This window comes from Hypomesus transpacificus, chromosome 6, assembly GCF_021917145.1.
Source record: "Hypomesus transpacificus isolate Combined female chromosome 6, fHypTra1, whole genome shotgun sequence".
NCBI lineage: Eukaryota > Metazoa > Chordata > Actinopteri > Osmeriformes > Osmeridae > Hypomesus > Hypomesus transpacificus.
Genome location: NC_061065.1, coordinates 13,847,326 through 13,875,017, shown reverse-complemented (window position 1 = coordinate 13,875,017; position 27,692 = coordinate 13,847,326). Strand labels below are relative to the sequence as shown.

The following is a 27,692-nucleotide window of genomic DNA, read 5'->3' as shown; positions in this document are numbered from 1 at the left end:
CAAACAACGGTAACAGACTGACCAAAGAGATAATGAAGTATCGACGTTAAGCAATTAATATTCATTAAGCAGGTACTTTTAACCAAATTGACAACTAGTGTATGTAAAAAAAAACAGCAGAAAGAAAGTTCATAGAACAACAGATCTTCAATATAGTCAGAGTAAATATAAACAGATTCAACATAATCGGTCAGTATTGCCTTTAGTATGGTCTGAAAAACTATAGCAAATGATCACTAGGTGAGAGACAAAGTAACCGTCTACATCAGAACCACCAAGTTTACTATCACAGGAAATGCTAATACATTTTCATGGTGTGTTTGGCCCAGTCTGACAGCTTTCTCTCTATCTTTACAGGGGTAGAGTATTGCTTTCTGTTTGTGTGCAGTCATGTTGGACTTTAGAACTGGTGTTACTGCATGTGCTGTCCCAGTAGTTGTAGGCCAGTAGTTCTTCCAGCTGTGGGTCATACAGAAGTTCTCTCAGGTGGTGACTTCTGGGACAGCTTTGCCCCAGACATCACTGCTTTGGGTTGTTTCTATTGTGGATACGCAGGTGACTCTTCAGATTGCTATTTTTTTTAGATGAATAGTCACAGTGTGGGCAGCTGTAGGGCGTCTCTCCTGTGTGGATCCTGCGGTGAACGTTGAGAGTACCAGCCTCGCTAAAGGTTTTACCACAGAGGTCACAGCTGTGGGACTTTTCTCCAGTGTGGATCCTGCGGTGAACGTTGAGAGTACCAGCCCCGCTAAAGGTCTTACCACAGAAGTCACAGATGTAAGGCTTTTCTCCAGTGTGGATCCTGCGGTGCACTTTGAGAGTAATAGCCAGGCGAAAGGTTTTACCACAGAGGTCACAGCTGTAAGGCTTCTCCCCAGTATGGATCCTGCAGTGATCTCTGAAACTGTCAACCCGTGTAAATGTTTTACCACAGAAGTCACAGATGTAGGGCTTCTCCCCAGTGTGGATCCTGCGGTGACCTCTTAAATTGCCAGCCTGGCTAAAGGTTTTATCACAGAGGTCACAGCTGTAGGGCTTTCCCCCAGTGTGGATCCTGCAGTGAATGTTGAGAGTACCAGCCAGGCTAAAGGTTTTACCACAGACGTCACAGCTGTAGGGTTTCTCTTTAGAGTGGATCCTTTGGTGACCTCTTAAGTTGCAAGCCTGGCTAAAGGTTTTACCACAGACGTCACAGCTGTAGGGCTTCTCTTCAGTGTGGATCCTGTGGTGAACGTTGAGAGTACCAGCCAGTTTAAAGGTTTTACCACAGACGTCACAGCTGTAGGGTTTCTCTTTAGAGTGGATCCTTTGGTGACCTCTTAAGTTGCAAGCCTGGCTAAAGGTTTTACCACAGACGTCACAGCTGTAGGGCTTCTCTTCAGTGTGGATCCTGTGGTGAACGTTGAGAGTACCAGCCAGTTTAAAGGTTTTACCACAGACGTCACAGCTGTAGGGTTTCTCTTTAGAGTGGATCCTTTGGTGACCTCTTAAGTTGCAAGCCTGGCTAAAGGTTTTACCACAGACGTCACAGCTGTAGGGTTTCTCTCCAGTGTGGATCATCCTGTGCTTCTTGAGGCTACTGGATGAAGAAAGGCTCTTCCCACAAGTGTCGCAGTGATGTGTCTCCATAACTCTGGTCTCTCTTTGTTTCCTGTCTGGTCTCTCTGGATCCTGTCTTGGATCCTATTTAGTCTCTAGAAGCTTGTTTCTGGGGACCACTTTTTCTGGTTGATCCTCTTTCTAGGAACTGCTGTCTCTGGTTGAGTCCCTTTCTGTAGTCTGTCTGGTTGAGTCTCTCTGGATTCATAAGATGTCTTCTCTGTCTAGTCTCCGCCCCCAATCAATACAGTTGGCCAATGAGGTTCTGGAGGTAACAGTTCCAAGCTAATGAGCACTCAGATTTTACATAGAAAGGAAATCTTTTGTCTGTCATAATGTCCACTCTGCATATGTAATGGTGATCATTTAATGAGAGGGGTATGTTTCTCAGGTTTATTTTGTCTACAGAAACATGTAACACTGTGATAAAAACTTAATCTCTGGCGTACAACTCATCCTTATAATAATTTGATTTTCTTCAAAATAATAATATGGGATTAGTTACTACACAAGCATTTCATGCACATTAATAATACTTTTTGTATTGTTAGATTTTGGATTGGAATTGCATTATTTTTATTCCAATACTAATATTGTCTTTTCGACGTCTAATTTTCGTTTTTTAACCAGAGAATTACAACTTATGAAAAAGAAATTTAGCACTCAATTTATATTGATTCCTCTGCAGCAATACAGAACACAGGAAACTATCTTAATGCTGCTCACAAGATTGGTAAAACAAAAGTTCATGTAGAAGTGAATTATTTAGAACTTTAGTAGTTTCCACTTCTTTGTGAGCAACTTCTCTCCTGGATGCAAGATAAAGAAGGTATTTCAGAGTTGCCCAACAATAAGCATGTCATGCAAATTAACAATACACTTTTTATTTTGAGACTTTGGATATTAATTGCAACATTTTAAATCCAATAATAATATTCTCTATTGCGTGTCTCATTTTCTATTTGAGAAAGGGAGAATTACAACATAGAAAATAATTTACTAGATGTTTTTGAGCACTCAACTTGTAGTGACTCTACTGCAGCAATACAGAACACAGCAAACTATATTTATGCTGCCCATGAGCGTGGTAAAATAACAGTTCACAAAACAGGGCTGCATACCTTGAGACACACAACACTCATTACTAATCTGAAATATTACTGTATCGGTTCCCACCTCTGTAGAATGCAACCCCGGATCTACCCGACTCACTCCTTATTCTGTAATGATATTGTTATTGTTAACGTAATTTTCCGTAACTACAATAACAAATATTACACACTCATGAGCAGAATGGACATCCAATGTTGAGAATGACATACTTCTGTAAACATGTAAAAAATGCTGTGAAATAATTTCTGTCCTATGTTTACAAGTAGTTTAGAAACACACTTCACACAATGTAGGTAAACTGTCACAAAACAAATCAACCAAGATAGAGAAGGTACTTTTAGTTAACTTTATTTGTATATAACTTTTCCATCAGTTTGACTAAAGGCTTTACATTTACCAACAAAGACTTAAACCAAGTGATAATGAAGTATCTACATGAAGCAATGAATATTCATTTAGCAGACATTTTTATCCAAAGTGTACTAGTGTATGTAGAAAGAAAGTTCATCGAACAACAGGACTTCAAAAAAGTCTGAGTACATATAGACAGACTCAACATAATAAGTCAGCAATGTCTGAAATATAGTCAATATATTCTGAAAAACCATAGCAGATGATCACTTGGTGAGAGACACAGTAACCCTCTACATTAGAACCACCAAGTCTACCATCACAGGAAATTCTGATACATTTCCATGGTGCGTTTGGAACAACCCCTCAACACCTTTAATATTTACAATACTAAATCATCTTACAACGGAAAGGTCCATGTGCTTGAATTGCTTCAGAAGTCCCAGTAGGTGTAGGCCAGTAGTTCTAAGTTCTCTCAGGTGGTCACTGCTGGGACAGCTTGGCCACAGACATCACTGCTTTGGGGGTTTTCTATTGTGTATACACAAGTGACTCTTCAGATGGTGATGTATTTCACAGGAATAGTCATAGTGTGAGCAGCTATAGGTCTTCTGTCTTGTGTGGATTTTGCTGTGATTCTTCAACGCACCTGAGGCAGAGAAGGATTTATCACAGCATTCACAGTTGTAGGGCTTTTCCCCAGTGTGGGATCTTCGGTGAATGTTAAGATTACCAGCCTGGCTAAAGGTTTTCCCACACAAGTCACAGCTGTAGGGCTTCTCTCCTGTGTGGATGCTGCTGTGTTTCTTCAAAGCACTTGAGGTAGAGAAGGCTTTATTACAGCATTCACATATGTGGGGCTTTTCCCCAGTGTGGATCCTGCGGTGAGTTTTGAGAATACCAGCCTGACTAAAGGTTTTCCCACAGAGGTCACAGCTGTAGGGCTTCTCTCCAGTGTGGATCCTGCAGTGATCTCTGTAACTGTCAACCCTTTGAAAGGTTTTCCCACAGAGGTCACATCTGTAGGGCTTTTCCCCAGTGTGGATCCTGCAGTGAATGTTAAGAGTATAAGCATGGCTAAAGGTTTTACCACAGACGTAACAGCTGTAGGGCTTCTCTTCAGTGTGGATCCTGCGGTGAACTTTGAGAGTATTAGCCAGGTTAAAGGTTTTACCACAGAGGTTACAGCTGTAGGGCTTCTCTCCTGTGTGGGTCCTGCTGTGTTTCTTCAACCCATCTGAGGTGGAGAAGGCTTTATCACAGCATTCACAGCTGTAGGGCTTCTCTCTAGTGTGGATCCTGCGGTGAGCTGTGACATTGTAATTCTGTCTAAAGGTTTTACCACAGAGGTCACAGATGTAGGGCTTCTCTCCAGTGTGGATCATCATGTGCTTCTTGAGGCTACTGGATGAGGAAAGGCTCTTCCCACAGGTGTCACAGTGATGTGTCTCCATAACTCTGGTCTCTCTTTGTTCTTTGTCTGGTTTCTCCGTATCCTGTCTTGTATCTTGTCTCTATAAGCTTGTTTCTCTCTGGGAACTGCTGTAGTCTCTGTTGTTGAGTCTCTCTCTGTAGTCTCTCTGGTTAAGTCTCTGCAGAGCCATAAGATGTCTTCTCTGTTTAGACTCCGTCCACAATCAAGTATGGTTGGCCAATGGGGAATCTGGAGGAAACAGCTCCATGTTAATAAGAACTCAGATTTACAGGAATCTTTTGTCTGTCATAATGTCCACTCTACATATGTAATGGTGATCATTTGGTGAGAGGTGTATGTTTCTCCGGTTTATTTTGTATGCAGAAAACATGGAACACTGTGATAAACTTTATCTCTGTCATGCAACTCATCATAGTAATTTGATTTTCTTCTAAATAATAATGTAGGAATAGCGACAACACAATCAGAATTTCATTCAACTTTACAATAAACTTTGGATTTGGAGACTTTGGATTGTAATTGCAAAGTTTAAAATCCAGTACTAATATTCTCTATTGCGTGTCTCCCTTTCTTTTTAAAAATTGAGATTTACAACCCAGAAAAATATAGCTTCAAGTATGGAGCTAGAAAGCTGACAAAAGTAGCCTATCTGAATTTGAAAGATCTGAAATATTTGTATGCCGAATTTGATCAAAACTGAATTATTTTGATCCAGAAATACACATTTCTGAAATTCAGACTGCGGAAATTCAGATTGCTGAAATTCAGACCGTTGAAATTCAGATTTTGTCTGAAATAGGCCAATGGTGAAACAGCTTGCTTTCACAGGGAAAAGTAGACGACTTCAGAACGACCAAACTTTACCTCAGAACAAAAACTAACAGTTGCTCGTTGGAGGAAAAAGATGGAGCCCAATGAGGTATAAGTGCCTCTAGTGCGCTGATTAGTGTTCTAATCAGCCAAAATCGGCAATTACGGCCACCATGGCCAAGGGAGTCGGACAGAGTCTGAGGGTGGCGTAGACCGATGTAAGACGCAGAACTGGCTAAGCTGTTCTGTTGTTCTCTATGTTCTGTGTTTGAGTTCTTTTAAGAGTTTGATGGCATCAAAATCCAGCCTGATATGAAATAAATTGAACACAATTGTGTCTCTTCATTATAATACCCACACAGAAAATCCAGGTTGAAGTTGGTCAAATATTGTTTTTCATTGTCTCCTTATATTCCTATCAAAGTCAATGTTCAACCTATGCTATATGCTTTATGTTCATTTGCTAAGTAAAATTTCAGAACTAAATAAGTAAATGTAGTAGTTAACAGGATATATCTGTAGTTCAGTCGGGTTGTGCAGCTTTGATTCATCGTCCACACATTGTCTGGAAGTCAGTTTCGATCAAATACCATCGATCTCCATACAAAATCTTGCCGACATATCTTCCACACATCAGTGTGCTATTGGGTGTTCCTCCACTCTTTTCGTTCTGAGGTAAAGTTTGGTCATTCTGAAGTCGCCTTTCACCTTTGGCCTAGTTCAGACAAAATCTGAATTTCCGCTGTCTGAATTTCAGCAATCTGTATTTCAATAATCTGAATTCCCGCAAACGGAATTTCAGAAAATGTGCCTTTGCCTGGTTTTGAACCTACAACCCTTCACTTACCAGCACATCACATTACCCCAGTCTTGGCCTCTTTGCATCGGCTTCCTGTCCAGTATATAATACATTTTAAAATGTTAGAATTTTATTTTAAAGCTCTTAATGGACAGACCCCTTCTCTTTTTTTCAGTGATCTAAATGTTTACAACCACATGAAAGCAATTAATATATCTGCGTTCTACCATGTCAAAGACATTGCCAAACATGGGGCTTTATGTCAGAAGATGACTTGGAAAAACGAATTAACGCCTTTATCTCCAGTAGGGTTGATTACTGCAATGGGTTGTTCACAGGCCTTCAAATTATACAAAATGCAGCAGCCAGAGTTCTTACAAAAACAAAAAGAACTTTAAAGCATTGCTGCTTGTTTTCAAGTCACTTAATGGGATAGGGCCAATGTATCTATCTGACATGTTTCAGCAGTACCACTCAGATCTCTCAGATCGCAGCATACATTTATATTAGTAAAACCCACTGTCCAAACTAAACAGGGTGAAGCAGCACTCAGCCACTATGTGGTTCACCTCTGGAACCAACTTCCAGTAGACATTAAAAACGCTCCAACTATTTTCAGTTTTAAATGTACACTAAATACCAAACTTTGCTCAGATGCCTTCTGCTAACTGGCGATTAACAGTTCCTTTGAAGCATTATTGCTTCCGTGCGTGTCCACTACAGCGGCGCGGAGCGGCGCGGCGCGGAGCGGAGCGGAGCGTCGGCTTCCAATTCATTTTCAATGAAACCGGGCGTTGACGCTCGTGTAGGGCATTTTGGGAGCGTAAGCGAGCGTCAACGCCCGGCCAGTGATTTGTGAGTTTTTTATTTCCTACAATTTACAGTTTTTATGATATGTACTGCCCTTTAGCTTGTATTTAAGTGAAGCACATTGTATTGCCATTGTGTATTTACAGTGCCCTCCAAAAGTATTGGAACAGTGAGGCCAATTCCTTTATTTTTGCTGTAGACTGAAAACATTTGGGCTTGACATCAAACGATGAATGTGAAACCAGAGATCAACGTTTCAGCTTTTATTTCCAGGTATTTACATCAGGATCTGATGCACAAATTAGAAAATATCACCTTTTTGTTCGAACCCACCCATTTGTCACGTGAGCAAAAGTATTGGAACATATGACTGACAGGTGTGTTTTGTTGCCCAGGTGTGTCCTATTACATACATTATTCAATCAATAAATACCACTGAATGTCTACACTCAGGTTCAGATTGGGTAAGATAGGTTTTGTCTATGCAGACTGTATTCAGAGGTGAAAACAACATGAAAACCGGAGCGCTGTCTTTGGGTGAAAAACAAGCAATTGTGAGTCTTAGAGAAGATGGAAAATCAATCAGAGCCATTGCAGAAACATTGGCCATAGCCAGTACAACCATTTGGAATGTCCTGAAGAAGAAGAAAACTACTGGTGTACTAAGTAACAGACGTCGAACAGGTAGACCAAGGAAAACATCAGCAGTTGATGACAGAAACATTGTGAGAGCTGTAAAGAAAGACCCTAAAACAACTGTTAGTGAGATCAGCAACAACCTCCAGATGGCAGGAGTGAAGGTATCACTATCTACTGTTCGCAGAAGACTTCATGAACAAAAGTACAAGGGCTACACCAGAAGATGCAAACCACTCATTAGCAAGAAGAATAGGAAGGCCAGGCTGGAATTTGCCAAAAAGTACAGAGATGAACCTCAAAAATTCTGGGACAAAGTTTTATGGACTGATGAGACAAAGATTAACTTTTACCAAAGTGATGGAAAGGCTAAAGTTTGGAGAAAGAAAGGAACTGCTCATGATCCCAAACACACAAGCTCATCTGTGAAACACGGTGGAGGTAATGTCATGGCTTGGGCTTGCATGGCTTCTTCTAGGACGGGCTCATTAATCTTCATTGAGGATGTAACACATGATGGCAGCAGCAAAATGAACTCGGAAGTCTACAGAAACATTTTGTCTGCCAATTTAAGGAAAGATGCAACCAAACTGATTGGCAGAGCCTTCATCATGCAGCAAGATAACGACCCAAAACACACTGCCAAAACAACAAAGGAGTTCATCAGGGGCAAGAAATGGAAGGTATTAGACTGGCCAAGTCAATCTCCAGACTTAAACCCTATAGAGCATGCATTTTACCTGCTTAAGAGGAGACTGAAGGGAGGAACCCCACAAAACAAACAACAACTGAAAGAGGCTGCAGTGAAAGCCTGGGAAAGCATCAAAAAGGAAGAATGCAAAAGTTTGGTGACGTCAATGGGTCACAGACTTGCTGCAGTTATTGAAAGCAAAGGATTTGCAACTAAATATTAAGTCTTATTCACTTAAATATGTTTTAAGTATATCTGTTCCAATACTTTTGCTCACATGACAAATGGGTGGATTCAAACAAAATGTGATATTTTCTTAGTTGTGCATCAGATCCTGATGTAAATACCTGGAAATAAAAGCTGAAACGTTGATCTCTGGTCTCACGTTCATTATTTGATGTCAAGCCCAAATGTTTTCAGTCTACAGCAAAACTAAAGGAATTCGCTTCACTGTTCCAATACTTTTGGAGGGCACTGTATGTATGTGAAGCACATTGTTGTGTACTTATGTGAAGCACAGTTACCACGGTGTATGAATTGTGTAAATAAACTTGCATTGCCTTTTGTTCAGCACATTGGTCAGCCTTGCTGTGTTAGTGTGCTTTATAAATAAAATGTACTACAACATCCCAGCCAATTGAGCCATTCCCAGACCTGGACTTTACTTTTTTCAAAAACGGAATAATTAAATATGACGTTTCTCCAAGATTTGGTAAAAGTTCAAACCGCTGTAATTCAGTCAGGCTTTGCCGGATGTTGAAAAAGGATGCGCCACTTAGCCTAATGTTGAGGACATGAAGTTGTAGGAAACAACCTACAATTTCTAGCTGGGAACGTCATTACTCAATTGAATTAATGTGTAGTCTATTTGATAGCTACAAACATGTGATATAAAAGATTGTAGGCTAAATGTTACCGGCAATCTGTAAAACTTTGAATTTGTATAGAATGCCTATAGACTTGTTTTCATGAACATTCTAGAATAGTCGTTTATTAAGTTGTCCCTTAAAAGCTTCCGGTTTCAGACGCAGAAATGATTGTTTTGATGGAGTTTAGAAGCATTAGATGTGAGAAAGTTACTGTGGTAATTTTAAACAATGTAAATCCTGTTGCTGTGTTCGGTTATTCGTTGAGATTGGGGAAGAACAAGTTGTCAACAATCAAGACACGTACATTTCCTTTAAAAACGGGAAACGGGATGACTGGGTTGCTGCTGTAAAGAATAGCTTTCTCGTAGTGCTTTGAATAGGTTGTTCGGGGTTGTAATGGAAAGAGGAAAACAGGAGTAGGTAAATTGACACACACAACACTCATTACTAATCTGAAATCTTACCCTACCCATCCGGAATTTCTCTAATGGCTGAACATTAGCATCTCTCTCCTTGTCTCCCTCATGGACTTATATATGTAGACACAGCGAGCCTGCTCTTTTAAGATGGCGTCCCCATTCATTTCTATAAAAAGTGCTAATCTTTTTTAACAAGATAGCCCCAAAGCATTGCGGGTAGCCAAAACAAGAAGCACACATTGTGAACAAACAAAAATAAGTGCCAAGGGGAAGAACCATAAGAGCATGCAGTTAAGCAAGTAACAATTAAACAACATGAATCTCTAAGTGCAAGTCTACCTGTAGAAAAAGCAAGGAACAATAAAAATTAAAATAAGATTAACTAAAATAGAATATTTCGCAACAAGTTTTTAAGCAAGAGTCATTGTGATCCTTGAGGAAACTAGCATTGGGTTCAGCAAACCATTCCTAAGTACCGTTGTACTCCCGGAACAAGTGCGTCTGTGTCTCTGATGGAGGTGGGGAGTTGATTCCACCACTGGGGGGCCAGGCAGGAGAAGAGCTTGTGTTGGGACCGGGCGGTCTTGAGCGGTGGGACCACCAGGTGGTTGTCTGAAGAAGACCGTAGGTGGCGGGTGGGGATGTAAGGCTGCAGGAGAGACTTGATGTAGTCGGGTGCAGTCCTGTTCACTGCTCGGAAGGTCAGTACCAGGGTCTTGAATCTGATGCGGGCCGTGATGGGTAGCCAGTGGAGGGAAATGAGGAGCAGAGTAACGTGGGAGATTGTAGACCAGGCATGCCGCTGCGTTCTGAATCCTCTGAAGAGGGCGGGTTGCGCATGCTAGGAGACCGGCGAGCAGCGAGTTGCAGTAGTCCAACTTGGAGAGGACAAGTGTTTGGACAAGCAGCTGGGTGGAGTGCTCAGACAAGTATCTCCTGATCTTCCGGATGTTGTAGAGGGTGAATTTACACGACCGGGAGACCGCAGCAATGTGGGCCGTGAGGGAGAGCTCGTCATCCATGGTAACCCCAAGGTTCCTGGCAGAGGATGAAGGGGTCACCGTCGCAGATCCCAGGGTGATTGAGAGGTCGTGGGAGATGGAGCGTTTGGCCGGGATGATGAGAAGTTCTGTTTTGGCGCGGTTCAGCTGGAGGTGGTGCTCGGTCATCCAGGCGGAGATGTCTGCGAGGCAGGCCTCAATCCTAGCTGAGATCCCCGGATCGGTCGGGGGGAACGACAGGTACAGCTGCATGTTGTCAGTGTAGCAGTGGTAGGAGAAGCCATGGGAGGTGATAATTGGTGGCGGTGTACAGAGAGAAGAGGAGGGGTCCAAGCCCTGTGGGACACCAGTGGAGAGCTGGCGAGGGTCTGACAGTTTGCCTCCCCAGGAGACCTGGTAGGATCTTCCCGATAGGTAGGATGAGATCCACTGGAGTGCAGTGCCAGTGATGCCCATCTCAGAAAGTCTGAAGAACAGGATCTGGTGGTTAACTGTATCAAATGCTGCAGAAAGGTCCATCAGAATGATGACGGATGACCTCAAAGCCGCTCTGGCAGACTGGAGGGCAGTGGTGACTGAAAGGAGGGCAGTCTCTGTGGAGTAGCCGGTCTTGAAGCCCGATTGGTTGGGGTCAAGCAGGTTGTTCTGAGAGAGAAAGTTAGACAGTTGGTTAGATACAGCACGTTCAATTGTTCAAGAGCCAAACAATACATAGGCCTACATCCTCCACATCAATCCAGAACAATCTGACATAAAAGCATTCACAAAACAAATTTGCAATCGTCTCTGTGAAAACACCACAATATATGCAGGATTCAGACATATTAGATTTGTATTTCTTTAAAAAAATCATAGGGTAGATGCAATTGACACTTTTGAAATATACTTCATTTAATTGATTATTAACAACATATTTATTATAATAGATCCAAATCGTATTCCAATTGACATTTCCAAAGTGGTTTTTCCAATAATGTTTGCATCAAACAGCTGTGGGGCAATATATCAAATGTCTAGGATATATATCATATATCTAATATCTATTATTGCACTTTTTATCCTTTATGTCATTTAATAAAACATCTGTTCTAAAAGTTGACTGTTAGACACATCACTAACCTGCAACACTCGTAGGCCTACGTAACCTGTGGGTATAGCATCAAATACTATGCTAGCATCTTGTGTAATTATTGGAATATTAAACTTAATTAAGAATTCTGAATATGTTGTCGTTAATCAACTGGGAGATCAATAAAATATTGTTTTGGACCAATTTGGAATAGAATAGAATTTTGACTTGTTCTAATACGTTAAGTCTTTATTATTCAATATCAACATAAAATAACCTGTCTGAAAGTTGGATAGCTGAAGAGTGATTTTATCAATATCAAAATGGCATTTTAATAAGAATTCAATACCCCCAACCTGTTGAAAAATAAAGTTTGGAATTAAATACCATATAAATATAAATATAAATTTGGAAATAAAAAATAATTATTTTTCAAATGTGTTAACTGCCCTGTTATCAGGCTATCATCTGGTAAATAGCACAATTAACCACTTAGTTTTAAAACCATTCAGTTTCATGACCATTGACTTGTGAATGTAAATACAGAGAACGTGTGTCTGTACTCAACAATGGATGAAGATCAGTGTGCATTGGACTGGTCATCAGCAACATTATTTAGGACAAGTAATGATTGAAATAGCTTCTGACTATTTTAGTATCCAATTGAGCAAATCTTTTTCTTTGATACTCGAAGTGTAAGGTAAATTCCTTCACATCTTCAACCCATCTAAGTAAGCCTAAATGGTGTGTTTTTTGGAATAAAAACAACCTGTTTTGGTCTTCCAATGTCAGGATCCTATCCACTATTGTAACATAAATGTACAAAGCTATAAAACACAGTATTAAACTTAAGAAACAAGTTTATTGAGATACATTTGGAATTATTATTACAATCCTGAGCATTACATACACTCATGAGCACAATGGACATCTAATGCTGAGAATAACATACTTCTGTAAACATGTCAACATTAAAAAAAAAATATATATAGACAGAACATAAGTCAGTATTGTCTAAAATATATTCTGTATCGTCTGAAAAACCATGACAAATGATCACTTGGTGAGAGACACAGTAACCCTCTACATCAGAACCACCAAGTCTACTATCACAGGAAATGCAAATACATGTTTGTGGTGCGTTTGAAACAACCCACACACCCCTCAACATGTCCTAGATTTACAATACCAGATCATCTTAGACGACAACGGAAAATTACATGTGCTTGAATTCAATTGCTTCAGAGCAGAAAGCTATCAGCCAGAGTTGACCTGATATCTACCCAGTTTGATCCAGCTTCCCCTCCCGTTTGCGTTCAGTCATGTTGGACTGTAGATTACATTTAGTCATTTAGCAGACGCTCTTATCCAGAGCGACTTACAGTAAGTACAGGGACATTCCCCCCAAGACAAGTAAGGTGAAGTGCCTTGCCTAAGGACACAATGTCATTTTGCACAGCGGGGAATCGATCCGGCCTTCTGATTACTAACCCGACTCCCTCACCGCTCAGCCATCTGACTCCCCCTATCTGGTGTTAGTGCATGTGCTATCCCAGTAGGTGTAGGCCAGTAGTTCTTCCAGCTGTGGAACAGAGAACTTCATTCAGAAGTTCTCTCAGGTGGTGACTGGTGGGACAGGTCGGCCCCAGACATCACTGCTTTGGGTTGTTTCTATTGTGGATACGCAGGTGACTCTTCAGATTGCCATTGGACAGCTGTAGGGTTTCTCTCCAGTGTGGATCCTGCGGTGGTTGTTGAGAGTACCAGCCTTGCTAAAGGTTTGACCACAGAGGTCACAGCTGTAGGGCTTCTCTCCAGTGTGGATCCTGCGGTGATTGTTGAGAGTACTAGCCTGGCTAAAGGTTTTGCCACAGAGGTCACAGCTGTAGGGCTTCTCTCCTGTGTGGATCCTGCTGTGTTTCTTCAAATCACCCTTGGTATAGAAAGCTTTCTCACAGCATTCACAAGTGTGAGGCTTTTCACCAGTGTGGATCCTGCTGTGTATTTTCAACCCACGGGAGGAAGAGAAGGTTTTACCACAGAGGTCACAGGTGTGAGGATTTTCCCCAGTGTGGATCCTGCAGTGAATGTTGAGAGTACCAGCATAGCGAAAGGTTTCACCGCAGAAGTCACAACTGTAGGGCTTCTCTCCTGTGTGGATCCGGCTGTGTTTTTTCAACCCATCTGAGGTAGAGAAGGTTTTACCACAGCATTCACAGCTGTATGGCTTCTCTCCTGTGTGGATCCGGCTGTGTTTTTTCAACCCATCTGAGGTAGACAAGGTTTTACCACAGCATTCACAGCTGTATGGCTTCTCTCCAGTGTGGCTCCTGCGGTGAGCTGTGAACTTGCCTGCCTGGCTAAAGGTTTTACCACAGAGGTCACAGCTGTAGGGCTTCTCTCCAGTGTGGATCCTGCGGTGATTGTTGAGAGTACTAGCCTGGCTAAAGGTTTTGCCACAGAGGTCACAGCTGTAGGGCTTCTCTTCATTGTGGATCCTTTGATGAACTTTGAGAGTACCAGCCTTGCTAAAGGTTTGACCACAGAGGTCACAGCTGTAGGGCTTCTCTCCTGTGTGGATCCTGCTGTGTTTCTTCAAATCACCCTTGGTATAGAAAGCTTTCTCACAGCATTCACAAGTGTGAGGCTTTTCACCAGTGTGGATCCTGCGGTGTATTTTCAACCCACGTGAGGAAGAGAAGGTTTTACCACAGAGGTCACAGGTGTGAGGATTTTCCCCAGTGTGGATCCTGCAGTGAATGTTGAGAGTTCCAGCATAGCGAAAGGTTTCACCGCAGAAGTCACAACTGTAGGGCTTCTCTCCTGTGTGGATCCGGCTGTGTTTTTTCAACCCATCTGAGGTAGAGAAGGTTTTACCACAGCATTCACAGCTGTATGGCTTCTCTCCTGTGTGGATCCGGCTGTGGTTTTTCAACCCATCTGAGGTAGACAAGGTTTTACCACAGCTTTCACAGCTGTATGGCTTCTCTCCAGTGTGGCTCCTGCGGTGAGCTGTGAACTTGCCTGCCTGGCTAAAGGTTTTACCACAGAGGTCACAGCTGTAGGGCTTCTCTCCCATGTGGATCCTGCGGTGATCGTTGAGAGTACCAGCTTTGCGAAATGTTTTTCCACAGAGGTCACAGCTGTAGGGCCGTTCTCCAGTGTGGATCCTGCGGTGAATGTTGCGACTACCAGCTTCACTAAAGGCTTTACCACAGACGTCACAGCCGTAGGGCTTTTCCCCAGTGTGGATCCTGTGGTGAACTTTTAAATAGTTAGCCCGGCTAAAGGTTTTACTACAGAGGTCACAGCTGAAGGGCTTTTCCCCAGTGTGGATCATGTTGTGAAGTGTTAAATGGCCAGCCTGGCTAAAAGTTTTACCACAGAGGTCACAGCTGTAGGGCTTCTCTCCAGTGTGGATCATCATGTGCTTCTTGAGGCTACTGGATGAGGAAAGGCTCTTCCCACAGGTGTCACAGTGATGTGTCTCCATAACTCTGGTCTCTTTGTTCTCTGTCTAGTCTTTCCACGTCCTGTCTTGTATCTAGTCTCTAGAAGCTTGTTTCTCTCTGGGAACTGCTGTGTCTGGTTGAGTCTCTCTCTGTATTCTTTATGGTGGAGTCTGTCTGGAGCTCTAAGATGTCTTCTCTGTCTCCGCCCACGATCAGGTTTGGTTGGCTAATGGGGGATCTGGAGGAAAAAGCTCCAAGTTAATGAGAACCCAGATTTTACATATAAAGGAAATCTTTTGTCTGTCTAAATGGCCAATCTAAATATGTAATGTTGATTTTATTGTAACTTGCTTAACTACATGCTCTTATGGCTCTTTCCTTTGGCACTGTGGGGCTGTTTTGGTAGCCCCTTTGTCACTGGTCACCCAGACACTCGTCTGGGACAGTTGTTGATTTGCATGAATGCTAAAATGACCATCACACCTTAATGACACACCTCTGGAGAGGTGGTCTCAACAGTTGAAGAGGAAGGTGGACAGAGGAAGACTCTGAAATTATCATTAAAAGTTGTGTTCTTGAAAATAAGGTTCTAAACAGCTTTTAATGTCATGTTTGATATGCTTTTGTTTCTTATTTTATGTATTACATGCTTGTAATAATTTTAATACTGTAACATGTACATGTACAGGGTTTACAGAGTTTGTGCCTACAGCAGACCAACATGTGTTTAACATATCCCCCTGACTTGCAAGGGAACCACTTGGTCTACTGTAGCCTTGATTAATGATCCAATTTGAATTTGTATGCGTTTAGACTACTTTTCAGTCATGTGATCGGTGTCCCCATTTTAGTCAGGTTTGGGTGTATATAGGAAGAAGTGTTACCAATCACTTCGAGTTTTGTTTACGATACAGCTCCGGTGCGTTAGGCGCCTAGTCTTCATTGTGACATACCTTTGTTAACCCTTGCTCTGAAGGTATGTTTTCTATTTGATGATATTTCATTATCATTGTATTGATTATCTTGCTATTTATATAATAAACTATTAATGTGTGCATTTTGACGTTACTTGTTCTCTTTGAAACGTATCTATCAGGCTACGGCGGTGAAAACTTAGATCTAGTCTAGTTGATGCGGCTAACTGATTATAAACAACCGAGGTGAAGTTAGTTTCATATTCGACATTCGACATTCGTCTCACATTCGGAAGACGCTACTTTGCAGCGCCGAGTTAGGGACCGGGTGAAAAATACCCATACAATTTTGAAAAATGATGACATTTATAATATTTGTATGACTATAAAACCTCAAACAAACAGCAGAGCATTCCAACAATGTCTGGCCTACTTCCAAACCCTTTACTTTTTTAATAAAACATTTAAAAAAATGATAGAAAATCGCTAATCTCTGAAAATAGCATGAAATCATTGATAATCTCAATAACTTTTTCAAACTTGGGTAAAAAAATCTCGAATATACACCAGATTATTCTAATAGTGTCTGGCCTACTTCCAAACCCTTTACGTTTTCAATAAAACATTTTAAAAAATGATAAAAAATCGCTAATCTCTGAAAATAGCATGAAATCATTGATAATCTCAATAACTTTTTCAAACTTGTTTAAAAAAATCTCGAATATACACCAGATTATTCTAATAGTGTCTGGCCTACTTCCACACTCTTTACTTTTTCAATAAAACATTTAAAAAAATGATAGAAAATCGCTAATCTCTGAAAATAGCATGAAATCATTGATAATCTCAATAACTTTTTCAAACTTGGGTCAAAAAATCTCGAATATACACCAGATTATTCTAATAGTGTCTGGCCTACTTCCACACCCTTTACTTTTTCAATAAAACATTTAAAAAAATTATAGAAAATCGCTAATCTCTGAAAATAGCATGAAATCATTGATAATCTCAATATCTTTTCCAAACTTGGGTCAAAAAATCTCAAATACACACCAGATTATTCTAATAGTGTCTGGCCTACTTCCACACCCTTTACTTTTTCAATAAAACATTTAAAAAAATGATAGAAAATCGCTCATCTCTGAAAATAGCATGAAATCATTGATAATCTCAATAACTTTTTCAAACTTGGGTCAAAAATCTCGAATATACACCATATTATTCTAATAGTGTCTGGCCTACTTCCACACCCTTTACTTTTTCAATAAAACATTTAAAAAAATGATAGAAAATCGCTAATCTCTGAAAATAGCATGAAATCATTGATAATCTCAATATCTTTTCCAAACTTGGGTCAAAAAATCTCAAATACACACTAGATTATTCTAATAGTGTCTGGCCTACTTCCACACCCTTTACTTTTTCAATAAAACATTAAAAAAAATGATAGAAAATCGCTAATCTCTGAAAATAGCATGAAATCATTGATAATCTCAATATCTTTTCCAAACTTGGGTCAAAAAATCTCAAATACACACCAGATTATTCTAATAGTGTCTGGCCTACTTCCACACCCTTTACTTTTTCAATAAAACATTAAAAAAAATGATAGAAAATCGCTAATCTCTGAAAATAGCATGAAATCATTGATAATCTCAATAACTTTTTCAAACTTGGGTCAAAAAATCTCGAATATACACCAGATTATTCTAATAGTGTCTGGCCTACTTCCACACCCTTTACTTTTTCAATAAAACATTTAAAAAAATGATAGAAAATCGCTAATCTCTGAAAATAGCATGAAATCCTTGCTAATCTCAATATCTTTTCCAAACTTGGGTCAAAAAATCTCAAATACACACCAGATCATTCTAATAGTGTCTGGCCTACTTCCACACCCTTTACTTTTTCAATAAAACCTTTTAAAAAATGATAGAAAATCGCTAATCTCTGAAAATAGCATGAAATCCTTGCTAATCTCAATAACCTTTTCAAACTTGGGTCAAAACATCTCGAATATACACCAGATTATTCTAATAGTGTCTGGCCTACTTCCACACCCTTTAGTTTTTCAATAAAACATTTTAAAAAATGATAGAAAATCGCTAATCTCTGAAAATAGCATGAAATCATTTATAATCTCAATAACTTTTTCAAACTTGGGTCAAAAAATCTCGAATATACACCAGATTATTCTAATAGTGTCTGGCCTACTTCCACACCCTTTACTTTTTCAATAAAACATTTAAAAAAATGATAGAAAATCGCTAATCTCTGAAAATAGCATGAAATCCTTGCTAATCTCAATATCTTTTCCAAACTTGGGTCAAAAAATCTCAAATACACACCAGATTATTCTAATAAAGTCTGGCCTACTTCCACACCCTTTACGTTTTCAATAAAACATTTTAAAAAATGATAGAAAATCGCTAATCTCTGAAAATAGCATGAAATCCTTGCTAATCTCAATATCTTTTCCAGACTTGGGTCAAAAAATCTCAAATATACACCATATTATTCTAATAGTGTCTTGCCTACTTCCACACCTTTTACTTTTACAATAATGTTTTAAAATAAATGATAGTAAATCGCTAATCTCTGAAAATAGCATGAAATCATTGATAATCTCAATAACTTTTTCAAACTTGGGTCAAAAAATCTCGAATATACACCAGATTATTCTAATAGTGTCTGGCCTACTTCCACACCCTTTACTTTTTCAATAAAACATTTAAAAAAATGATACAAAATCGCTAATCTCTGAAAATAGCATGAAATCCTTGCTAATCTCAATATCTTTTCCAAACTTGGGTCAAAAAATCTCAAATACACACCAGATTATTCTAATAAAGTCTGGCCTACTTCCACACCCTTTACTTTTTCAATTAAACATTTAAAAAAATGATAGAAAATAAATCGCTAATCTCTGAAAATAGCATGAAATCTTCACTAATCTCAATCAATAACTTTTATGGAACCCCATATATATTATGATTACAGCCTTTGCTTATTTTCATTGCCTGTTTCTTTTTTATCTTAAGCGTGCATTTAAACACAGTGGCACAAGTTGTGGCAATGAGTTTTGCCAAACAAAGAACCAGATCTCTGACAATAAATGACAACACAACACCAGGCTTAGGTCTCAATCATGTCTCTCTCAGCTCTGAAAGCCGGAGGACCATCTTTTATAGGGCACAAGAATGTAAACATAGATTGTGACAGTCAGACAGTATTGACGTTACGACAGTCTCAGAGAAAGAGATTCACTGCTCCGAACACCATGACAACTCTCAGACTAGAGAGTTCATATGGAGCTCTAATTGTAGTCATGACAAGGAACGTTTAGCCAGTACTTTCTCCTGACCCCGAACATCTATTAATCCTGACACATAGACACAATCTACTCTTATTAATAGCAAGTTTACATGAGAACTTACTAACTAGTATCCAATGACTAGTTCTATTGATAAGTGAATAATGTAAGCACATAGGAAATCCCAATTTCTTCATAACTCTTCTTTCATTGGCTCCCTTGCATAGACCTTGCGCGCGTGTGTGTGAGTGTTTGCGTCATCAACCCTAGTTGACCATATAGGTGTCAAGCAAATGGTCACCAGAGTTTGCGTCTCCATCTATTCCAGGTTTGGGAGTAGGCCTCTCTTTCCACACAAGGAATGCTGAACACAGTATCATTTTATACAGACTAAAAAAAGATACATCTTCAATTTTTCTGACAGGCAGACACTCAAAGTGATGGGGTGTGTCAAGGGGTTACATCAGAGTAATCTTACACATACCTCTCACTCTAATTCGCGCTCTCTGTCTGTCTGTCTGTCTGTCTGTCTGTCTGTCTGTCTGTCTGTCTGTCTGTCTGTCTGTCTCTCTCTCTCTCTCTCTCTCTCTCTCTCTCAGTCAGGTCAGTATCGACTGGATTCAAAATATTCCTTATATATAAAGTGTTTTACCTAAGACTTGACAGCTGAGACTGTCAATTGATCCGTTGTGGTGGATTGTGATACTGTCTTCCTGTATGACATGATGACTCGTCTTCTATAAAATTTCAGAGGGATTTCATGCTATTTTCAGAGTTTAGCGATTTTCTATCATTTTTTAAAACACATTATTGAAAAGGTAAAGGGTGTGGAAGTAGGCCAGACACTATTAGAATAAACAGGTGTATATTAGAGATTTTTTTAAACAAGTTTGAAAAAGTTATTGAGATTATCAATGATTTCATGCTATTTTCAGAGATTAGCGATTTTCTATCATTTTTTTAAAAACATTATTGAAAAAGTAAAGGGTGTGGAAGTAGGCCAGACACTATTAGAATAATCTGGTGTATATTTGAGATTTTTTGACGCAAATCTGGAAATATTATTGAGATTAGCAAGGATTTCATGCTATTTTCAGAGATTAGCGATTTTCTATCATTTTTTAAAAGGTTTTATTGAAAAAGTAAAGGGTGTGGAAGTAGGCCAGACACTATTAGAATAATCTGGTGTATATTCGAGATTTTTTGACCCAAGTTTGAAAAGGTTATTGAGATTAGCAAGGATTTCATGCTATTTTCAGAGATTAGCGATTTTCTATCATTTTTTAAAAGGTTTTATTAAAAAAGTAAAGGGTGTGGAAGTAGGACAGACACTATTAGAATAATCGGGTGTATATTCGAGATTTTTTGACCCAAGTCTGGAAAAGATATTGAGATTAGCAAGGATTTCATGCTATTTTCAGAGATTAGCGATTTTCTATCATTTTTTTTAATGTTTTATTGAATAAGTAAAGGGTGTGGAAGTAGGCCAGACACTATTAGAATAATCTGGTGTATATTTGAGATTTTTTGACCCAAGTTTGAAAAAGTTATTGAGATTATCAATGATTTCATGCTATTTTCAGAGATTAGCGATTTTCTATCATTTTTTAAAATGTTTTATTGAAAAAGTAAAGGGTGTGGAAGTAGGCCAGACACTATTAGAATAATCTGGTGTATATTCGAGATTTTTTGACCCAAGTTTGAAAAAGTTATTGAGATTATCAATGATTTCATGCTATTTTCAGAGATTAGCGATTTTCTATCATTTTTTTAAATGTTTTATTGAAAAAGTAAAGGGTGTGGAAGTAGGCCAGACACTATTAGAATAATCTGGTGTGTATTTGAGATTTTTTAACCCAAGTTTGGAAAAGATATTGAGATTAGCAAGGATTTCATGCTACTTTCAGAGATTAGCGATTTTCTATCATTCTTTTAAATGTTTTATTGAAAAAGTAAAGGGTGTGGAAGTAGGCCAGACACTATCAGAATAATCTGGTGTGTATTTGAGATTTTTGACCCAAGTTTGGAAAAGATATTGAGATTATCAATGATTTCATGCTATTTTCAGAGATTAGCGATTTTCTATCATTTTTTAAAATGTTTTATTGAAAAAGTAAAGGGTGTGGAAGTAGGCCAGACACTATTAGAATAATCTGGTGTGTATTTGAGATTTTTTGACCCAAGTTTGGAAAAGATATTGAGATTATCAATGATTTCATGCTATTTTCAGAGATTAGCGATTTTCTATCATTTTTTTAAATGTTTTATTGAAAAAGTAAAGGGTGTGGAAGTAGGCCAGACACTATTAGAATAATCTGGTGTATATTCGAGATTTTTTGACCCAAGTTTGAAAAAGTTATTGAGATTATCAATGATTTCATGCTATTTTCAGAGATTAGCGATTTTCTATCATTTTTTAAAATGTTTTATTGAAAAAGTAAAGGGTGTGGAAGTAGGCCAGACACTATTAGAATAATCTAGTGTATATTCGAGATTTTTTGACCCAAGTTTGGAAAAGATATTGAGATTAGCAAGGATTTCATGCTATTTTCAGAGATTAGCGATTTTCTATCATTTTTTTAAATGTTTTATTGAAAAAGTAAAGGGTGTGGAAGTAGGCCAGACACTATTAGAATAATCTGGTGTGTATTTGAGATTTTTTGACCCAAGTTTGGAAAATATATTGAGATTAGCAAGGATTTCATGCTATTTTCAGAGATTAGCGATTTTCTATCATTTTTTTAAATGTTTTATTGAAAAAGTAAAGGGTGTGGAAGTAGGCCAGACACTATTAGAATAATCTGGTGTGTATTTGAGATTTTTTGACCCAAGTTTGGAAAATATATTGAGATTAGCAAGGATTTCATGCTATTTTCAGAGATTAGCGATTTTCTATCATTTTTTTAAATGTTTTATTGAAAAAGTAAAGGGTGTGGAAGTAGGCCAGACACTATTAGAATAATCTGGTGTATATTCAAGATTTTTTGACCCAAGTTTGAAAAAGTTATTGAGATTATAAATGATTTCATGCTATTTTCAGAGATTAGCGATTTTCTATCATTTTTTTAAATGTTTTATTGAAAAAGTAAAGGGTGTGGAAGTAGGCCAGACACTATTAGAATAATCTGGTGTATATTCAAGATTTTTTGACCCAAGTTTGAAAAAGTTATTGAGATTATAAATGATTTCATGCTATTTTCAGAGATTAGCGATTTTTTATCATTTTCTTAAATGTTTTATTGAAAAAGTAAAGGGTTTGGAAGTAGGCCAGACATTGTTGGAATGCTCTGCTGTTTGTTTGAGGTTTTATAGTCATACAAATATTATAAATGTCATCATTTTTCAAAATTGTATGGGTAGTTTTCACCCGGTCCCTAACTCGGCGCTGCAAAGTAGCGTCTTCCGAATGTGAGACGAATGTCGAATGTCGAATATGAAACCAACTTCACCTCGCTTTATAAACATAGACTTTTGAGTAGGTTTTAATTTAAGGCCTCTGAGTCACTTACAGTGGATCTCCACGCTCCGAAGGAATTTACCGGGGCCTCTGAGTGATCGATTACATATCCTACTAGGTCGACTATGGTTAAATCTATATTATAGTAGAGATAAACGACTGTTTAGTGAACACGCATACTTTAGGGTCGGTGCTCTGATCAAGCAGACGATTTTTACCTACGTCAGAGTTTCATGTCATTAACTGTAGCGCTCGAGGTTACAGGTAACGCACTTGTGCACGTGTCTTAAAATTGGAATCAGATATTAACGAGTCAATTATCTCCCTGAGAATCTAACCTAAGGTGAATTGTGGTTCCCAAGCCAGGGACGAACAACAAGTGTCTCTGGCCTTTCGATTCACCGACTACAGCACTTATTTTTTGGTTGTTCAAAATGTTTTGGCTACCCGCAATACTTTGGGGCTATCTTGTTGTTATCATCAGTGATCCATGCACTTTGTAAAGCTCTCTCTTGGAAGTCGCTTTGGATAAAATCGAGAGAGGTGTCTGTTTCTCAGGGTTATTTTGTCTACAGGAACATGTAACACTGTGATAAAAACGAACTCTTTTGCATACAACTTCTCCTTATAATAAATCAATTTTCTTCAAAATAATCATTCACAATTAGTTACTAGAAAATCATTTCATGAACATTAATTATACTCTTTGAATGTGTTAGATTTTGGATTGGAATTACAATTTTGTAAATCCAGTAATAATATTCTTTATTACATGCGTTTCATTTTCAATTTAAAAACTTAGAATTACAACCTAGAAAATAATTTACTGAAGGTTTTTGTTCACTCAACTTATATTGACGCCACAGCAGGCCATTTTCTTCTGTGTATATAATATGGCAGCCAGCCATAGACAGTTGATAAAAGTAACATGCTGTATTCTTAGAGGAACTTGATTCAAATATGAAAACTTTCAAAGTTTCCACTTCTTTGTATAATTTCTCTCCCGGATGCAAATTGAACATCTGAAGATGTTCATTTAACCCAAACGAAGTGGAACTTTATCAAATGTATATCAAAGACACAGCAGGTTATGCAATAGTCTAATTAGATCAAATCTAAACTAACTTAAAAACACAGTTTGTAAAAGAACATCCCAGTGAGGTAGGAGAGAAATGTGTAAACTGCCCTGTTATCAGGCTATCATCTGGTATATAGCACAATTAACCCCTTTGTTTTAAAACCATTCAGTTTCATGACCCTTGACTTGAGAATGTAAATACAGAGAATGTGTGTCCGTACTCTACAATGGATTAAGATCAGTGTGCATTGCACAGGTCATCAGCAACTTTATTCAGGATGTTTGTTTAGGAAAAGTTATTATTGAATTAGCTACTGATTATTTTGGTATCCAAATGAGCAAATCTTTTATCATGATACTTTAAGTTTAAAGTGATATTTCTACAAGCCCATCTAAGTAATCCTAAATGTTGTGTTATTTAGAATAAAAACAACCTGTTTTGGTCTTTCAATGTTAGGATCCTATCCACTGTTGTAACGTAAATGGACAAAGCGATAAAGCACAGTATTAAACTTAAGAAACAAGTTTGTTGAGAAAATGTTTTAATTACTATTACAATCCTGTATTTGACACATATTTAGGTGAACTCTCACTAAACAAATCAACCAAGACAGAGAAGGTATTTCAGACAACTTAATCACTTTTCAAATCCGTTTGACAAAAGGCTTTACACTTACCAACAAAGCTAACAGAAACCAAGGCCAAGTGAAACCAAGTGATAATGATGTTTCAACGTGAAGCAATGAATATCAATTTAATAGGCGATTTTATGTGTATGGAGAAAGAACATCAGAAAGAACGTTCATAAAACAACAGGACTTACCACAGAGGTCACAGCTGCAGGGCTTCTCTCCAGTGTGGATCCTGCGGTGATCTCTGAACTGTCAACCCGTGAAACGGTTTTATCTCAGACGACACAGCTGTATGACTTCTCACCATTGTGGAGCCTGGCGTGAATGTTGAAAGTATTAGCCAGGCTAAAGGTTTTACCACAGACGTAACAGCTGTAGGGCTTCTCTCCTATGTGGACCCTGCGGTGAATGTTGAGAGTACCAGCTTCGCAAAATATTTTTCCACAGAGGTCACAGCTGTAGGGCTGTTCTCCGGTGTGGATCCTGCTGTGTTTCTTCAACCCATCTTAGGTGGAGAAGGCTTTATCACAGCATTCACAACTGTAGGGCTTCTCTCTAGTGTGGATCCTGCGGTGAGCTGTGAAATGGTAAGCCTGTCTAAAGGTTTTTACCACAGAGGTCACAGCTGAAGGGCTTCTCACCAGTGTGGATCATCATGTGCTTCTTGAGGCTACTGGATGAGGAAAGGCTCTTCCCACAGGTGTCACAGTGATGTGTCTCAATAACTCTGGCCTTTCTTTGTTCTTTGTCTGGTCTCACGATCCTGTCTTGGATCTAGTCTCTACAAGCTTATTTCTGCTGTGGTTACTGCTCTTTCTGGTTGGTTTTCTTAATGCCCACTCTGCATATGTAATGGTGGTGATTTGGTGAGAGGTGTATGTTTCTCAGGTTTATTTTGTATGCAGAAACATGTAACACTGTGATAAAAACGTAATCTCTGGCATACAACTAGTCTTCATAGTAATAAGAATTTCATGCAAATTATCAATACACGGTATTTTGAGACTTTGGATATGAATTGCAACATTTTAAATCCAATAATAATATTCTCTATGGCGTTTCTCATTTTTTGTTTGAAAAAAGGGAGATTTAGAAAATAATTTACTAAAGGTTTTTGAGCTCTCAGCTTATAGTGACTCCAATGCAGCAATACAAAACACAGCAAACTATATGTCTGCTGCCCACGAGAGTGGTAAAATAAAAGTTCCCAAAACAGGACTATACCATGAGACACACAACACTCATTACTAATCTGAAATATTACCGTATCGGTTCCCACCTCTGAAGACTGCAACCCTTGATCGAAATACAGTTTGTCAGTAACTTCTGTCCTATTTTCAAAAAGTAGTTTAGAAACACACTTCACACAATTCAGGTGAACTGTCACAAAACAAATCAACCAAGATAGAGAAGGTACTTTTAGACAACTTTATTTGTATATCACAACAAAGCTAAAAGACCAAAACAAAGTGATGGTGAAGTATCGATGTAAAGCAATTAATATTAGTTTAGCAGGCACCTTAATCCAAAGCAACAACTTGTGAATGTAGAAAGTTCATAGAACAACAGAATTTCAATATAGTCTGAGAGAAAATATAGACAGATTCAACATAGTCAGTATTGTCTGAAATATATTCAGAATGGTCTTAAAAACCATAGTAAATTATCATTTGGTGAGTGAGAGACACAGTAACCCTCTACATTAGAACCACCAAGTCTACTATCACAGGAAACAACACACACCCCCTCAACACCTTCTATATTTACAATACCAGATCATATTAGTCAACAACGGAAAATTCCATGTGCTTGAATTCATTTGTTTCAGAACAGAAATTTGTAAATCAGAGTTGACCAGGTTTCTACATCGTTACAGGTGTAGAATATTATTTCCTGTGTGTGTGGATAACAGCTTCTGCTAAATGCATAAATGTAAAAATGTAATGTGCAGTCTCGTTGGACTGTAGATATGTTGTTACTGCATGTCCTCTCCCAGTAGGTGTAGGCCAGTAGTTCTTCCAGCTGTGGGTCATACAGAAGTTCTCTCAGGTGGTGACTGCTGGGACAGCTTGGCCCCAGACATCACTGCTTTGGGTTTGTTCTACTGTGGATACACAAGTGAATATTTACAATATATTTTATAATACGCAGTGAATATTGAGAGGACCAGAACGGCTAAAGGTTTTACCACAGAGGTCACAGCTGTAGGGCTTCTCTCCAGTGTGGATCCTGCGGTGAACTGTGAAGTGGCCAGCCCTGCTAAAGGTTTTACCACATAGGTCACAGCTGTAGGGCTTCTCTCCCGTGTGGATCCTGCGGTGAACGTTAAGAGTACCGGCTTCGCTAAAGGTTTTACCACAGAGGTCACAGCTGTAGGGCTTCTCTCCAGTGTGGATCCTGCGGTGTTTGTTGAGAGTACAAGCCTGTCTAAAGGTTTTACCACAGAGGTCACAGCTGTAGGGCTTCTCTCCAGTGTGGATCCTGCGGTGAACGTTAAGAGCATTAGCAAGGCTAAAGGTTTTACCACAAAGGTCACAACTGTAGGGTTTCTCTCCAGTGTGGATCCTGCAGTGAATATTGAGATTACCAGCATTGCTAAAGGTTTTACCACAGAGGTCACAGCTGTATGGCTTCTCTCCCGTGTGGATCCTGCAGTGAATATTGAGAGTACCAGAACGGCTAAAGGTTTTACCACAGAGGTCACAACTGTATGGCTTCTCTCCCGTGTGGATCCTGCAGTGAATATTGAGAGTACCAGAACGGCTAAAGGTTTTACCACAGAGGTCACAACTGTAGGGCTTCTCTCCCGTGTGGATCATCATGTGCCTCTTGAGGCCACTGGATGAGGAAAGGCTCTTCCCACACGTGTCACAGCGATATATCTCCATAACTCTGGTCTCTCTTGGTTTTCTGTCTAGTCTCTAGAAGCTTGGTCCTCTCTGGGAACTGCTGTCTTTGGTTGATTCTCTCTTTGAAGTCTCTCTGGTTGAGTCTCTCTGGAGCCATAAGATGTTTTCTCTGTCTAGTCTCCACCCACAATCAAGTATGGTTGGCCAATGGGTGAACTGTAGGAAACAGCTCCAAGTTATGATTTTACATATAAAAGAAATCTTTTGTCCGTCATAATGTCCACTCTGTATATGTAATGTTGATCATTTGGTGAGAGGTGTATGTTTCTCAGGTTTATTTTGTCTGTAAATACATTTAAAACTTTACTACATTGAAAACTTTTTCTATGGCTCTG

General features: G+C 39.0%; 1 protein-coding gene across 1 annotated transcript; it reads right to left on the bottom strand.

Moving 5' to 3' along the window:
• Positions 1-519: 519 nt before the first annotated feature.
• LOC124469096 (zinc finger protein 721-like) lies at positions 520-27,465 on the bottom strand. Its single transcript, XM_047022187.1, has 6 exons — positions 26,616-27,465; positions 24,746-24,953; positions 23,353-23,381; positions 13,311-15,085; positions 3,668-4,496; positions 520-1,619 (listed from the first exon to the last, which is right to left on the bottom strand). Exons 1-6 carry the CDS (start codon positions 27,334-27,336, stop codon positions 520-522), a joined length of 4,662 nt encoding a protein of 1,553 aa, XP_046878143.1. The 5' UTR covers positions 27,337-27,465.
• Between the last annotated feature and the right edge of the window lie 227 nt (positions 27,466-27,692).